Source organism: Hippoglossus hippoglossus, chromosome 22 (assembly GCF_009819705.1).
Source record: "Hippoglossus hippoglossus isolate fHipHip1 chromosome 22, fHipHip1.pri, whole genome shotgun sequence".
Lineage (NCBI taxonomy): Eukaryota > Metazoa > Chordata > Actinopteri > Pleuronectiformes > Pleuronectidae > Hippoglossus > Hippoglossus hippoglossus.
In genome coordinates, this window is record NC_047172.1 from 10,606,359 (window position 1) to 10,623,268 (window position 16,910).

The 16,910-nt window shown below is 40.9% G+C and overlaps 1 protein-coding gene across 2 annotated transcripts in view; it reads left to right on the forward strand.

Annotated features, from left to right (window-relative positions):
• fancm (FA complementation group M) overlaps nucleotides 1-16,910 on the forward strand; it is a 44,686-nt gene that overhangs the window by 15,695 nt on the left and 12,081 nt on the right. For both annotated transcript variants that reach the window (XM_034576341.1, XM_034576342.1), the window contains exons 5-13: nucleotides 7,042-7,173; nucleotides 7,518-7,650; nucleotides 7,836-7,928; nucleotides 8,133-8,237; nucleotides 8,757-8,929; nucleotides 9,831-10,037; nucleotides 10,156-10,396; nucleotides 10,492-10,640; nucleotides 11,808-11,972. In XM_034576341.1, coding sequence (XP_034432232.1) covers nucleotides 7,042-7,173; nucleotides 7,518-7,650; nucleotides 7,836-7,928; nucleotides 8,133-8,237; nucleotides 8,757-8,929; nucleotides 9,831-10,037; nucleotides 10,156-10,396; nucleotides 10,492-10,640; nucleotides 11,808-11,972 — 1,398 coding nt within the window. The remainder of the gene's footprint in view (nucleotides 1-7,041; nucleotides 7,174-7,517; nucleotides 7,651-7,835; nucleotides 7,929-8,132; nucleotides 8,238-8,756; nucleotides 8,930-9,830; nucleotides 10,038-10,155; nucleotides 10,397-10,491; nucleotides 10,641-11,807; nucleotides 11,973-16,910) is intronic.

Consider the following 16,910-nt stretch of genomic DNA (forward strand, 5'->3'; position numbering starts at 1 on the left):
ACGTGACGCTGCGGCCTCCCTCCCTCCTCCCCTGCTCCTCTAGACGATAAACAGAGACCTGAGACCCCCCCCCCCCCCCCCCCCACCACCACCACCACCTCCACCAAACCCTCCATCACTATCACCTCCACCCTCATTAATACCTCCCACCACCTCCATCGATACCCTCACCTCCACCTCCACCAATCCCTCCACCATCACCTCCATCACTATCACCTCCACCCTCATTAATACCTCCCACCACCTCCATCGATACCCTCACCTCCACCATCACCTCCACCTCCATTAATACCTCCCACCACCTCCATCACTATCACCTCCACCTTCATTAATACCTCCCACCACCTCAATCGATACCCCCACCACCTTCACCAACCCCCCCCACCACCACCACCACCTTCATTAATACCCCCACCACCTCCACCACTATCACCTCCACCAACCCCTCCACCATCACCTCCACCTTCATTAATACCTCCCACCACCTCAATCGATAACCCCACCACCTCCACCACCCCCCCCCCCACCACCTTCATTAATACCTCCCACCACCTCCATCACTATCACCTCCACCTTCATTAATACCTCCCACCACCTCCATCACTATCACCTCCACCTTCATTAATACCTCCCACCACCTCCATTAATACCCCCCACCATCACCTCCACCAACCCCTCCACTATCAACACCCCTCCATGCTGAGCCCAGATGGCAGCAATAACAACACTAGTAATGAGCAACATATGGTTTTTGTAAAACACCCTTTGTGTGTGAGCGCCGACGCCTGTAGTTGTTGTGACGCTGCAGCTATAATTATATTTTCATGATCCTTTTTTTATCCTTTCTTTAATTCATAAATCGTTTTGGGAACAATCTCCCCGAGGAGGTCCGTGTGGTAAACGCCTTATCCTCTTTCAAATCTCTCTCGTCAACAGCAGTTCTTACCTAATAATTTAATGATTTCGTAACGTTTTATTTCCTTTTCCCACCATTACCACTAGTGAGTTTAGTACACTCGCAGTGTTGTAATTTTATTCCTTTCCACAGTTGCGTTTAAAGCTGATATCAACCAATATTGGGCTATTACACCACACCACTAGTTGGCCCAGGAGTGTGTGTTAATCATAATTTGATAAATAAACTAACCTATGTAAAGTGCCTTGAGCGAATGTATATTATGATTTGGCGCTATACAAATACAAATTAACATTTTATATTCTGTTTCTGGGCTCTATTGCTGTGTGATATTCAAATATATATTTTTTAACTGTTTAATATTGTTTGTCTTCAATTTAAATTTTTAACCCCTAAAGCACCTTGTAACTGTTTTGAAAGGTGCTATTTGTTTATTATTGTTATTATTATTTTTTTATTATATACGCTCCAAGGTGATCCTGGTGCTAGGGCTGGCTCAGAGTTGCTTCAACTTGTGAATCTGTTAAGAACCAGTTAACTCTTCCATTAGTTGGAGCCGTCATAGAGACACTTCATTGCGTCACTGTACACATCACAGAATCAGAATCAAGGTTTATTGCCAAGTAGATTTTCACATACAAGGAATTAGCGACGCTGTGTTTGTATTAACATAAATATCAAAATAGGAAACAGCATAAAAATGTTATAAACAGGAGGAAAATATTGTGCAATATGAACAATAGATATTTAACATAGACATTAATGCAGTCCAGTGATGGGGGTTTGGGGCCCTGTTGATGAGGCCAGCAGCAGTTTGGGAAATAAATGTTTTTGTGGCGAGGGAAGTGCCTCAGAGTCCTGGAGGCTCTGTTTGCGTGGTCACAATGTTTTGGTTGGTGTTAATGGCTACAATAGTCCTTGCCCCAACCCCCTTACCTAGAGGCAGTTCTTTGTCTGTAGAAACACAAAGAACTGATTTCGAGATTTGGCACTGGCTCCGACCCCGCCCTTGAACCGTCTCCGTGGAAGAGGGGTAGACTTTGATTTAGATGGCTTGATTGTCTTTGTCCACACAATTATTAATACCAATTAACTGCCTGTCACTGTCAAATTAGAGATTAATAAAATACTTTTTTTTGTTTACTTGTCTGCAACACTTTGTTGCATGGAACCATTTTCCTTGACGACAGGACACCAAGTGGTAGAGGGTGGTGAGGAATGAGTCGGGGGTGTATGTGCATGTACAATAGACTGTACGCATGGACACAGGTCTGCCTCTGTATGTACATCATGAGACAATAGACCAACAGAAAAATACTGTAAAATACAAAATTTCTTTCTTTTAAAAACATTTCTTGTTTTCTTTGCTTTGGAACAGCTATTTATTTTTATTTTTACTATCTTTCATAAATAGTATCCTAATATGAATGAAGATAAATAAATATTTTCCAGAAAGACAATAATAAAACAAATCTGAACTTGTCCTCTAGGGGACAGACTGATCGGATCTGGGTCACTGCAACAGCCAACCACCATGTTGCACCCTTCAACATGCACGTAGAGGGAGGCTGTTATATAATACTGTGTGTGTGTGTGTGTTTGTGTTTATGTTTGTGTGGGTGTATGTATGTATGTGTATGTATGTTTGTGAGTGTGTGTGTGTGGGAGTCTCCCATGTATGCACACATTGTATGCATAAAAACACATACTCGGCAATACTCTCCAGGGAGGTGGACCTAAGGGCCCCCTGCATGGATGTATCTATCCACCTACATCACCCGGGGGTCGTCTTTGTCTTCATGTCTATTCCCTGTAAATCCACACAGACAGACAGGGATTCCATTTTCATTCACTGCAGCATCCTTGCAGCTGCAATAGTTTTATCACATGATTTAACGTGATAAGATTTGAGATTCGAAATGAGACCCTTCATTTGAGCAAAGCAACCTGCTTTTCTGCCCTTACATGTATCCTCAAGTGCCACTGATGGCTAGGCAAGCTTGACCCCCCCACCACAGACACATGCGCATGTGCACACATGCACCATTAAGTCCTCTGTATTGTTGACATACAGGAGGGAGAGTTCAGCTTAGTGTACTTTCAGTTATTAATAGCTGCCTACAAGCTTTTTCACTGATTCACCACGTCACTTGGCTCCATGCCCCTCAACCAATCAGCTGCTGGCCCCTGCTGAGCATGCTCAAGTCGACGATGTTGCCATCTCTCCTCTCCTCTCCTCTCCTCTCCTCTCCTCTCCTCTCCTTCATTCCCAACCCACATCATACCTCACCTTATTCGTGGAACAGTATATTATCATAATTTTTACATTACCATCATTAGTGTTGACAAATAAAAAATGATAGCCTCTATCCCTGTAGTATTTGAAAGTGTTTTTTTCTCCCCACATAAGAAAACCAGGTTAGCTGTACCACTCAGACACAGGCTTCTGTAATTCTTAACTGTGAAGGAGACGCCATCAGTCCCTCTGTGCAGCACTAGGGCGTTCTTTACAGGGGGGATGTTTTTTTGGAATCCCCCTCAAGAATAACTTGGTATTATCTTAAATTATGAAGTATAAATAGTGATTATTACTAAGGTTTATAAACAGATTATTCACTGGTAAGAAATACTCATTTAGAAAGTACTGGTAGACAAAAGCCAATGATTCACAAGCAAGAAGAAGTACAAAAGCTCCCCTGGACGTGATCAATGTATTCGACAGGTGTCAATCAAAGTGTCAGAAACAAGTTAATACAAGTACAGAAGGAAATTGTAGTTGTAGCAGTGCACAGTTTTGGGTCTGCACATTTTGTCATTTCATTCCAATTAGGCAAAAACCGCGACCCCACTAATCTGGTTGTGTATAATCTTATAATCTGGCCCTGAGCGGAGTGCTGTACACACGTTCCCGCATTGTGCACCACCTGTCAATTAACTAGCGAGAGAGGGATGAGGGTTACTTGGTTTTTGTTGAATTGTAATGTTTAGTTTTTTTCTTCTCTCACTACGGAAATGTTAACCACAACCACGAAATTCATGTTGGCTACGATCGGCAGACCCAAGAAGATGTGTGCTGGAAGTCGTTAGAAAAGGATCTGTCACAATAATTTACTGGATCTGATACATTTGCCCTTTTTTCGCTTTCTAATATTTTGCCTCAAATCAAATGTTTTATGGTCACAATTCATCTCGTAGCTGGTCGGTCTGGTTCCAGGCTTTAAACACTTATTTTTTTGTTTTTCTGAAATGTCAAAGGAAAAAATAAATGGGAAATTTAAAGAGGCTGGTCGCTGTTCCGCTCTATTTCGTCTCCAGATTTCATTGCAATTCATCAAGTAGTTCAGTCTGAACCAAAGTGTTGGACGAAGGATAAATTACCCACATTACATTGGTGTCTCTAGTACCAGGCTGCCAGTGAGGAAGTATTTAAGAGAAATAGGATGAGCACATAGTTTAAGACATTAAACCTGCCGTGTTCATGTGTGAAATCATCATTGTTTCAGTCCATGCTTATTTAGATTCAGGTCATCATTTTGCAGAGGAGGTAATTTATCACATTGATTCCGTGATGAAGAGGCTGTGAGATAAACGTTTCCTTTCAGCAGCAGGGAATGTGGAACAGGTTTGAGGTGCATGTGCTTGTTGCGTCACAGGTTTTAATTTACACCTCAAGCTTCATTTTTCCATCTCAGCCATCCCACTCAAACGTAACCACTATCAAACGTAACAGAACGTAAACAGCTATTTCAATATATAGTTTGGTTTAATTTTGAGTCATCCTCCTTTTTCTGATAGTTGTCTGTGGCCATTTTTTACAGAAGCCTTCAATATTTCCCGGCCCATCTGCTCGGAGCTACACAAAACCTGCACTTTGCCTGTCACAACTGTATTTGCTTTCAGACGCTGAAGTCCGGACATTTTACCATGATTTTCCCAAACGGGCTGTTTGTGAGAATTCAAATTCAGAAAGTCAGTCAGAACTTTTCCTACCAGCCCTGTAGTAAAATGTCCGAGTGAGCGAGTTGAAGACGTTTTTTAACACACAACGGATGCAAAACGGAAAAGAACTTGGAAACACAAGGAATCTTTGGTGATAAGGAACGACGGCAGTGTTTGTGGAAACAAAAACAACAGGGGAATTTATACATCGTGTTCTGCCTCCTGCGTGCCCAACCCAGACGCCACTGCGTGCCCAACCCAGACCCCACTCCTTCCTGTGGTTGTGAACACGTCTCATGCTGCATTCTGTATATGTGCAAGGCAAACTCCAGAAAATGTCCGGCCTTTTTGTAGAGTTCATGTCTGAAAACAGCTTATGACTGATACATCACGTAACTGAGGTGTTTTAATTGGCCCACAAAGAGATGGAATAATAACAATAGAAAAATATTATTTAACTACAAGATAAAATTAAAACATGGATTGAGAGAAAACAAAAATACAGGTCACATACGCAGCTCAGCTTACATGCCTATTGAAAGTATTACTCGTTATAGCTCTTGGTTTTCCAATATCCATTTTGTCAAATTATCTATTGCAGGTTCTTTACAAGGTCACAATTTCTCTGTCAGTAACATATTGATTCATATTAGATATTTAATTTAAAAAACTCCCCATTTAGTCAAAGAATCCTCTTTTTCTGTTCATATTCTAAAAGCTTTGCTGTGCTATTTAAGTTAGTGAAGGTACTCCATTGAAAAAAGTTTGAATGAAAAAAACCTTGAAATATTTTGAATAATGACATTATTCTTGTAGAATTTATAAGCTTTAGTCAGTTCCTCACTTATTCAATATATCTCCTCTGGCAATCGCCTCAAGCGATCTGTCTTCAGGCTTAAACCATATCATGTGTAATGAAGGGCTGAGCTAGGCAGAACATTTAGGGCTAGGTGATATAGCTGTTGATGTTTTCTGAAAGGTCAGTGGAATTAAACGTTGTTATATAACTCCTGGCTCTTGTCTTCATAAGCTCTGTGAGGCAAACTCCCATTTCACCTTGGAGAAACACACTCCGCACAATATATTTTAAAATCAGATTCTACAATTGATTATTGTCATTTGCTGTTCCACTGGTGATTGTGAAGGTGGTTAACTGCAAGAAATGTGTTGTGACAAACAGGATAACGGCGCCTTTTATCATTACTGATAAAAAATGTCAACAACTTTTCACTCAAATTACTCATTTCTATTTACAATGGCTATATAGACAATTTCTAACTTGTATGAGATCTTTGTCTTGTTCCTCTTCTCCCCTTTCTTCTCTTTCTTCTCATTCTTCTCTCATTTCTTCTTCTTCTCTGTCTTCTTCTTCGTTCTTCTTATTCCTCTTCTTCTCCTCCACCTCATCGTTCGTCTCCTTCTTCTTCAACTCTGTCTTTGTCCTGTTACTCGGTCAGTTTTGTCTGAATCGCGGCTAACATCCTTTAGCCTACTTTGCAGATCATACCATAATTAAGTTTTGAGTCCATTTCATAACACGATCACCATTTACAAATCAAAACAACCAAATAGCCTGTCAGCTTCATTCTTTTTTCAGAGCAGCCTTTTATTCTCTCTACTTATAGAGCAGCACTTCCACATGGCCCCAAATTGAAATTGTAATGACCCGTCCTCCCATTATCTGTGGTGCTGAGGATGAATAGATATTGCCAAAATTGCCTGTTTGATAAACTGCTTCCATCTCTGCTGCAATTATTAGGAAACAAGGACAGGGAAAGGAAAATAAAAAAAAGAAAGAATCCAACACATAATAGCGTTATTCTGTGTCTCTGGCTGAAGTAAGACGTCTATTCAAGTCTGTCCTAGTCTGTCCTGGTCTCTTTACTAAGAAAGGAACACCTGTGTGTGTGTGTGTGTGTGTGTGTGTGTGTGTGTGTGTGTGTGTGTGTGTGTGTGTGTGTGTGTGTGTGTGTGTGTGTGTGTGTGTGTGTGTGTGTGTGTGTGTGTGTGTGTGTGTGTGTGTGTGTGTGCACTGTTTCAGTCTTATGTAGTAAGGTGCTAGCTGCTCCATCTGATGCATTACCCCTTAAGTAATTGTCCACAGGAAATGGCCAATTACTTACCTGTGTTTGTGTGTGTGTCTCTGTGTGTGTTTGTGTGTGTATGTGTGTTGCTCTTCCTGACAGGTGCTGGAGAAATTCATGTCTCGTCTGGTGCAGAACCGGGTGATGGCTCACAAGGACCTGAGGACTCTCAGCAAATACCAGCTCATCCTCGCCAGAGACCAGTTCCGCAAAAACCCACCCCCGCAACTCAAGGCACGGACCTGTGGCTGCTTTATGATTGGCCAGTGTTAATGTGACAAACTGTGTATTAAGTAGCACTGGTAGGCTGTTTTAAATATGAATGACAGATTTTATTTAACTTACATTAGGTGATACCATCATTTAAATATTATATATCATCTCAATTGCAAATGGAAATTTAAATTTGACTGCATTTTTAAATACAGTAGAAACAGGATAAAGGATGTTATTGTTACAGCTGATACATGCACAGCTCCTATAACTTGAATAGTTTATTTCTCCAGCTTGTTCGGCACATTTTTAACCTCGGCCTCACAGCGGTGACATGGACTCCCCTGACCTCTTGCTCTCCACAGGGTCCACAGCAGGGGATGCTGGAGGGCGACTTTGCCCTCTGCATCAGCTTGTACCACGGATACGAGCTGCTGATGCAGATGGGCCTGCGATCGCTCTTCTTTTACATCCAGGGAATCATAGACGGATCCAGAGGTTGGTGAATTAACCTCTGGTGTCATATCTTGCTCTTTTTAAGGAGAACGTGTTACTTACACTGTAACAGATTTCCACCAAAGTTTTTCAAAACCCTAACTTTTTTATCCTTGCCACCAGAAGCATTCGTACACAATAATATACAGTGTATGATTTGTAACACATGTTTGCGATGCTTGTTTCAGAGATGTCCAGGGCGAGGAATGAGCTGCAGAGGACCCCCACCTTCATGGACCTCTACCATGAGATGAAAGATATGTTTGTGAAGCCGTCTGCTGGTACCTGAGCACTTATTCATATCCTATCTCTCATATTTTTGAACTTTCCTTAATGGATTAGCCTGTGTTGTTGTTGCTTTAATCATAATGCCACGTTTCTCCCAATCTGAAAGCAAAATGATTCAATTTACAAGTTGCTCTAAAGTTTATCTATGAAGACACTTCCTCTTTATGAATAACATCCTCTATGATTAATATTTCTAGGTCCAGATGAGCCGTTCATTTATAGTCACCCCAAACTGGAGAAACTGGAAGGGGTGGTGCTGCAGCATTTCCGACAGTGGGCTGAGAGCTCGGCACACAATGATGGTAATTTACTTGTTATAGCAGTCGTATGCTGTGACTCATGTACGGAACGATTGTTCTGAGTGAAGTCTGAATTTGTAATTCTATTCATCCCCTGAATACAGCAAAGAAAAAGCATCTAGCGTTGGACTGAAGTATTTTAATCCTATTCTTATGAATTATAGATGCAAAGTTGGGGTTTTATGTTTTTGTTCCTGGTAAATATACAGCACTGTGTTGTCCATACAATTCTTCAAATCCTCAGATATGTGCAAACCCCTTGTCCAGAGTCCTTCTAAATAAGCACAAGCAGTGAAAATATCCACAATAGAGTAATTTTTGTGGAGAAATTCAACCTCATTTGTATCCTAAGCAAAAACCAAAACAAATTTTAATAAAAGTGTGTTCACTTAGAGTTTTATAAAACTGTAGAGGTTCACAAACCAATAATTCCAGCATCTGAATCAAACTGGCATATTATGAGTTCAAGCACCGTAACAAATCAGCCGTTTCTGTTTCTGTGTCATTATTGTCCCGGTTCAGCTCTTGGGGCGGAGAGCACGCGGGTGATGATCTTCTCATCTTTCCGGGAAAGCGTGCAGGAGATCGCCGACATGTTGAACCGCCAGGCTCCGATGATCAGGGTCATGACCTTTATGGGCCAGGCCTCTGCTGGGAAGGGGGTCAAAGGCTTCACCCAGAAGGAGCAGCTGGAGGTACGGCATACTGTGGTCCCAAAACGGCAAAAGTGATGTGTCAGCGTTTTTGAATTGGTTTTAACTGTAGCAGCATAACCTTTCCAGCACTGAGGCTACATCCATACTACTACATTTACTCCATATCAGTTTTAATCCCCGTCCATAGTAACACACCTGAAAACGTTCTGTCAGAAGGGGGTCATGTGTTGGGAGCCTGACAAACCAGCGAAGTCTACGTCGTGACAAAAAGACCCAATCAGCAAGTGGTTGTGAGCATCTACATCATCGTTTCCATACATCTCAGTTTCTGCCTGTCCGGACTAAAATGCAGCCTCATAGTTTTCAAACTAAAAGGAGCCAGCAGCGTTTCCAAACTTCTCCGTCTTATCGGTTCTTAAACTCCGGAGTAGTGTGGACCTCAGGCGTATCTGTAGCTGAGTTGATGCTTTTTCAAATGAAAGGTAGTAATGTGGATGTAGCTTTAGAGTTTCTTAACCTAAATTCTTTAATGAAACACATGAATGACCTAAATAAACTTAATATGAAGTATAAAGTGTCAAAAACCCATAAAAGTGAATAAAGAATTGAAATACTTGAGGCTTCTTCTAGTTTAAATTATATATATATAATTTGTGGGCAGTAGAAATTAATAATCGTGATTTGTAATTTTAGCCAGCTCAGTTGGTTATGAAACTTTTAAAAAAAATATATATATATATAGATATAGATTCTCCATACAGACAGTATGTACAACCTCCTCTGACTAAATAATGCAGGAATGGTGCTCATAATGTAAATGTACAAAGTGTCCTGCTGACTGCTGCACACACTTCATATATTTAAAATAGACCAGACACGTAATGCGTTATTAAAAGGGCCTCTGTATTTATATCTTTGTATATATTGTCACGTGTTTTAGGTGGTGCACAGGTTCCGTCAGGGAGGCTTCAACACGCTGGTGTCGACCTGCGTGGGGGAAGAGGGGCTGGACATCGGAGAGGTGGACCTCATCGTTTGCTTCGATGCGCAGAAGAGTCCCATTCGCCTTGTGCAGCGAATGGGACGTACTGGCCGTAAGCGGCAGGGACGCATCGTTGTCATCGTGGCTGAAGGACGCGAGGAGAGAGTGAGTGTTTTAACAAAACAAAAAAACATGTGATCCTTGAATTCAATTTGAATGGAATTTTCCCGTCTCACAAACAATTCCACAAAACGACCTAAATTTGAACTTTTCTTTCCCTCAGACGTACAACCAGAGCCAGAGCAACAAGCGCAGTGTGCACAAGTCAATCACTGGCAACCACAGTGGGTTTCACATGTATCCCAACAGTCCCCGCATGCTGCCAGACGGAGTGCACCCCACCCTGCACAAGATGCACATTACCTGTGGCCAGTTTGACCACAAGGAGAGCAGCAGGGCGTCTGTCGGGGGTCGACGGTCCCACTGTGACAGCCGGACCTCCCTCATCCACCCTCGGAACTTATGTAAGCAGCAAGGCAGGAGTGCACAGTATTTTGATTATTCAGAATGGGGATAGAGAAAAACTGGTGTCTGAGTTTGTGTGTGTCCAATATTCTAGTTCAACAGAGCAGGGCAACATCTGACGGGTTTCTGAGCAGTGCAGAATATTCCCTGTGGGCGTCCACCATGAGGCTGCAGGATGGTGAAGCTCATCCAACCCTGAAGCAGTCACACTTCGTGTCCATACCCAGTGATCTACCTCCTCAGGTTGTCTTTCTCTTTGAATTTCTGTTTGTTTCTTTCTGTCTTTTAGGTAGGGAGGACAATGTAGATGAAAATAAAGCAGACGAATTATGTTTTTGTACAAGAACGTTTAAAAATTAAACAGTGAAATTAACTTTTTTCTTAGTATACAAACACTAACTAATATTTGAGGTTACCACTTGTTGCCATTTTGACAATTCTCACAATTGGCCAATAGTCAAAATTACAAACGGACACTGAAAAATAGTAACTATTTTGAACAGGTTACCGGAGTTAGCCAAGAGGCGAATTGTCATCTGATGTTCCATGTTTAAAACAGTTGATGATATGAATTAAGCAAAAACAAAACAAGGAAATATATAAGCAGAAGACAAACCTGGGCAGCAATAGAAGCAAAGCAAAAAATACACTGGCAAGGAAGAACAAGGTCAAATACAAACCAGCTTTGCAAAACAAACATGAGTAAGAGCGGTTAACTTTAGATAAGATCAGAATTACTTTTTACTAAAACAGTGCCTGTTCTAAACCTGCCTGTCTGGAATCGGCTGTTTGCCTGGCCTGTGGTGAAGGAGTCTGCACCACAACGTCTCCACAAAGAAGCTGTTGATTCAAAATTTGGTGAAGCTCGACCCTGTTCGCAGAACGCTGAGCTGGACAAAAAATTTTCGCCGTGAAAATACAGTTGTCTTAATCGACAATGTCACTCACGTTGAGGCCTAGCCGTCACTTCTACAGAGCGCTGGTTGCCTGTTTATTCAAATATATTGAACATATCGAGTGTCCAAATCTCAACAAATTCAACACTGCACTTCCTTGGGCCCTAAACAATACAGATGCCAAGTGTGAAGCCGGTAAGATGAATGGTTCTTGAGATATGTGAGCCAGAGACAGAGATTTCTGGAAAATGGATAGGCGTTTGTTTGCACCCTTTGTATGAAGCATCCCTAAATCAATCATACTGTGGTTCCAGTTTTCAGCAGTGTGTGGAGGCCGCCCCTGAATTTGCCATTACATCAGGGAAAATTACATATGGAAATGTCAGGAGTTTAAAAATAGAATATGTACAGGAACCCTGCCATCATCCCGTCTGTGTGTCATCCATTATAGCTTGAGAATAACACTGCTATTTCTCTAACACCTTCTATTTGTATGTGATTTTATGTCCCGAAGGAGGAACGTGGCAAAGGTGGCGCCCCGTCCAGAGAGCTGTGTTTGTGGGAATGGAGACACTGGCAGCACAAAGAGTTGCCCACCCACGTGGTCGATCACTCCCTCCGCTGCCGCCACTTCATCCAGGTGATGGAGCTCGTAGACGGCATGAAAGAGGAGAACGAGGTGAGCAGTGGAGCCGCTAGTTAATGTGTGATCCCACTGTTTTGTGTTACTAAGCATCGAGGCAGAAGTGAGTGGACTGTGTGACATGAAGGAAGAAATATCAGAAGTTAAGCCCGGAGTGCGTCATCAGGTTAATAAGTTAACCAGATGACAGTGTAACCACTTCTTAAGGGTGTAGATCAGTTCACCAAAGTTCTTTGGTGTTTGCCAAATGGTTTGATAAAGAAAAGGCTTCCAACATCTTCCAAAATCTCTCACTTGGTTTTGCAAAAGAAAGAGAGTACTTATGTTTATGCAAGGGAGAACCAAACCTAATAAAGTCACTCAGCTAAAAGGAGTCAGCTGAGGTGCATGTGAAAATATGATTGTGGTTTGTGTTTAGTTATTACATTCATCATTTTGACCTGGAAGGCAAATTCCTTGCAGGAAAAACAGGCTCTATGGCGGAATTGTGGTTTTGGTAAAATTCAGTAGTGTGCTTCCAAGCGGATCCTCCTCTAGTTTCCTCCTAAACTCGGTTTAACAAATAACTCTTTATCTTTTTGCATCGTATTAATGATCATTTTCGATGCAAACTTTACTTTTATAGAGACGTTAACTAGTTTTTCTTCTTCTTCTTTCGTCTCTTTTTCATCTTGTTTCCATCAGTTTTTTTTCTATCTGCTTACCTAATAGCAGCCCGGTTCATGGTCTTAGCCATCTTGTTTTTTGTGGTTGTTTGTGTGGAGTTGTTATATTAGCAAGGTTATCAGATCTATGGAAGTCACAGCAGTGCAACAACGCTGTTGCTATGGTGCGGTTTAATAATATCTGACCACAAGGCCCCCTTGTCTCACCATCTGCTCCTTCACGAGATTTTCATCAGTAAGACCCTTGAATTCGTCTAAATCCTCGAAATTGGGTCTGAGATTATGGTAAAACTGACGATTGGCTGAACTTTCAAGTGAGTTCTTATTACAATTTTTTTTCCACTGTGGGTCCGACCATACAAGGGAAAGAAGAGAATTAGCCCACCTTCAAAAACAAAACAGGATTAGAGGGCGAGATGACAGCCAACGTCTCACATGCCTCTGTGGATTAATTCAGGTCATGAATATACCAGTGAACCAAACCGTGCAACGTTTCAAAAATCGAATTGTACATGGAAAAAACAACATTACTCAGTGTCCAAAAGTAAAAAAAACAATTTGCTGTAGAACACACACGTACATAAACCTGAGGCGTTAGGCAGCCGCGCTGCAGGGGCCCGGCTTGTTTTATGGCAGCGGGATGATGAGAATAATATTTTCAATCTGCAGTTGTTCAGGTGCAGTTTTTCTATTCAAGTTTTGCACTCTAGCTTTATTTGACATATACAATAAATTATCCTTGTACCTCCACCTCTACGCTTCTAAATATATATTAATAATATTTCATATATAAAGTGTTTATAAAGTGTTTAAATATATAAATAATTTAATTAGTTTAAATATATAAATTACTAAATGTTTTTTAAATATTCTGTTCTTTCAAGATTTTTCTATTTAAAGTGAGCTGTAGTTTGAGCATAATTTCGAAAGTTATATTTAAAAGATAATCTTGGTTTTAATTTATTTTACATGCCAATTATTTCCTAAATATTTCTTGTAAGTTTCATGAAAATAACAATGAAGTAGTTTTGGCTAAATTATTGAAAAAAATATTCTGACCGTTTTTATACTTTATTTTAATTTTAATACAGTTAGTCCTGTTCACTATTTAAGACTTGTAGTTAGATTTCAAGGAAAGAAACTCATTTATGGAAAATGTATTCCTCATTAATGCTGAATGTGTTTGTTGACATATGTCACATTTACCATGTTCAGCTGACCTCTTTTCCTGTAAAAAAAGAAAAGAAAAATCATCTCAACGTTATATGGTTCCTCCCATGAAATATCTTATTTTTGTTGGAATTTATTATTTGGAAATAAATTTGAATTTACAGCTTAACTGAAGCATATCTGAAATACATGGATCCGGATCTGCAATAGAAACTTTATTATTTACTTATTTCCTCACATGGCATTATTCACTTACATGTGCGCAGAAATTACATTTCATTTAGCAGAAGCTTTTATCCAAAGCGACTTACAATAAGTGGATTCAACCATGAGGGTACAAACCCAGAAGTACAATTTGATTCAAGAAAGCCAAACTACAAAGTGCTATAAGTGCCATATAATTGCTACTGTGTATATATATATATATATATATATATATACTGCTGTCCTGACGTCAATCGGGGGCTACCATGGAGTTTTCAATGGTGATAGTCAGATCATGGGTGGGAGAGCCTTTCCCTGGAAGGAAAAGTAGTTCGGTCTTGTCAAGGTTGATTTTCAGGTGGTGTGTAGACATCCACTGAGAGATGTCCTTCAGACAGGCTGAGATTTGTGCGGCTACCTGTGTTTCAGATTGGGGAAAAGAGAGGATTAGTTGGGTGTCATCAGCATAGCTGTGGTAGGAAAAGTCATGTGAGTGAATGACAGAGCCGAAAGAGTTGGTGTACAGAGAGAAGAGGAGGGGACCCAGGACGGAACCTTGAGGGACCCCAGTAGTGAGAGGACAAGGTTCGGACACAGATCCTCTCCAAGTTACCCAGTAAGTGCGGCCATTGAGGTAGGATGAGAGCAGGAAGAGAGCAGAGTCTGAGACACCCAGATCCTGAAGGGAGGAAATAAGGATCTGGTGGTTCACTGTGTCAAATGCAGCAGAAAGGTCTAGAAGGATGAGGACAGAGGAGAGAGAGGCTGCTCTAGCAGTGTGGAGTTTCTCAGAGAGAGCAAGGAGGGCAGTCTTAGTTGAGAAATGTTCTTACATCGGCATAAAATAAGTGCGTGTGCAAAATTACCACCGGTGTCATGATACGTGCGCACCAGCTGGTTTTGTAGTCACCACTCTGCGTATGTTTGCGAATCAGAATCATTCTCAATCGATAGGCGCGTGTCCACTCTCTGCAATTAACATACTGTCACATCCGTTCATCCAAGGACATCCGTTTGCCATGAAGGGAGCAGTGTGCTGAACAGAGAAGTTGAAGTTATGAGAGAGAAAAAGTAAAAAACAGTAGAATTCCACAGCGGAAATTGAAGTAATTGTGTCGGCGCCACAAAAGACACATTTTTCTGTAGCGTGTCCTCCAGTGTGACAGTGTTTAAAAAAAATAAACCTGGGTTGCAATAACTGAGGGGGGGAATTCTGTGTCCTGCACAGCGCTTATCACTAGAGCTGTGGACATGTTGACGTGGACTCCACCGAATAATCGTGTAACACCACTGCTCCAGGATCAGACAGACGCACATTAAAGGACCGGTCTGTGTCAGAGTCTCTGTCGGAGTCTGTTTCCTCCTCACTCCTCCTCTGACATGCGCTCACTTTACACTTTAACAATAAACACTGATCACAAGTTATTAGGACACGTACAGGACTGACGGTTACTTTGTGTTTGTTTGATTCGCTCCCGAGTTTATGAGACACATGTTTAAACCTGCTACACAACACGAGACGTGACGGGCACAGTCAGGAAATCAGGGTTAAAGTGATCATCGATGAATAACTAAATACATGTGATTATCAGTTTGTGTGTGAAGAGGGACGGAGACGAACACACGCACACGCACACACAATATCAACATTCTCATATACTCTATTGTAAACTAAGTACACTATCTCAACTGGTATAGTTAGATAGCATTAGTAAACAAAATCCTTGTTTATCAAATATTTTAGTAGAGTTTTAATATATTATTCATCTAGTTAAAAGGGTTAAAAGGTGTGTTTACATTTTCCAGGACAGCCAGTCCTTCATCATTTGTTCATACGCATGGTCTGAGAAGGATCTAAATTTGTTCATACTCTGCTAACAAATTTAGGTAAGAACATATTAATGAATCCCAGATTTGTGCGTCAAACCTTCGTACGCACAGCTTAAGCTTAGTACAGAACAGTACTTTCCATACAAACAATGTAACACAAAGCACTTTCCAGAATAAAAGCAATAACAACAATATATCTCTTGTCCGCACCCCTCCACCCACCCTCATGGCAGCACGGAGCAAATCAATAACAGGAACTGAGGAAATGCTATTGTAAGTCTCATAAAATTGCAAATAGGAAATACCGAAGGTAGGTAAACAAAGAGACCCGAAGGAATGAAGATGAAATACTAAAAGAGAAGAGAAAAATATAAAGATGAAATAATACACATCACCAAAACAGACTTTTGTATACAAGGTAAATGGTTTAAAATTATCATGTTTATCATTCAACATTTCCAGGCAAAAGCCCTTGTTATTTTTTAATAGATAAGCAAGTCTGCTTTGGTCTTTTTCTTTTCTTTATTTCAGTATTTTTTAAAGCCTGTTGATTTTCATCTGAAAAGAGAAGTACACTAAACAAATTTGTCTTCTCCTTCATTGTCTTTTTCCTGAATTTGACAAATCCACAATCCTGCTAAAAAACTGAAACTTATTTTAAGTCATGGTTTGATGAACATTAATTCTCCATCCAGTGCCGATTTAGAGCCGTTTATGCCCCTATGTCCCATATTCATCTGCGCCATATCAAGCACAGCTTATACTTGCTCGACCTGTATTTGCCGAGAGACGCTCTGACCTTTTCCTCCAAAAACCTCAGAGGGAATAAAAGAAAAAAAAAAAAATCAAGTTGCTAAATTAAAGCCCAAATTTAATTTTTTTAATCTTACACAAACACACGTGTCCTCATTTTAAGGTCATTTTGTGTGTGGAGGAGAGTTCAAAACCGTGCCGTGTTCTTCATTGTGCCGCCGCTCGGCCTTGAGGAGAGACATGGCAGGCATGCCTCCTCCTGCGATTATGTAACGCTTCTCTGAACTGTTACATAATTCCAGGAAGCTGGAAGTAGGTCAGGCTGTAATGACCTAGATGTAAAGTGTGCGAG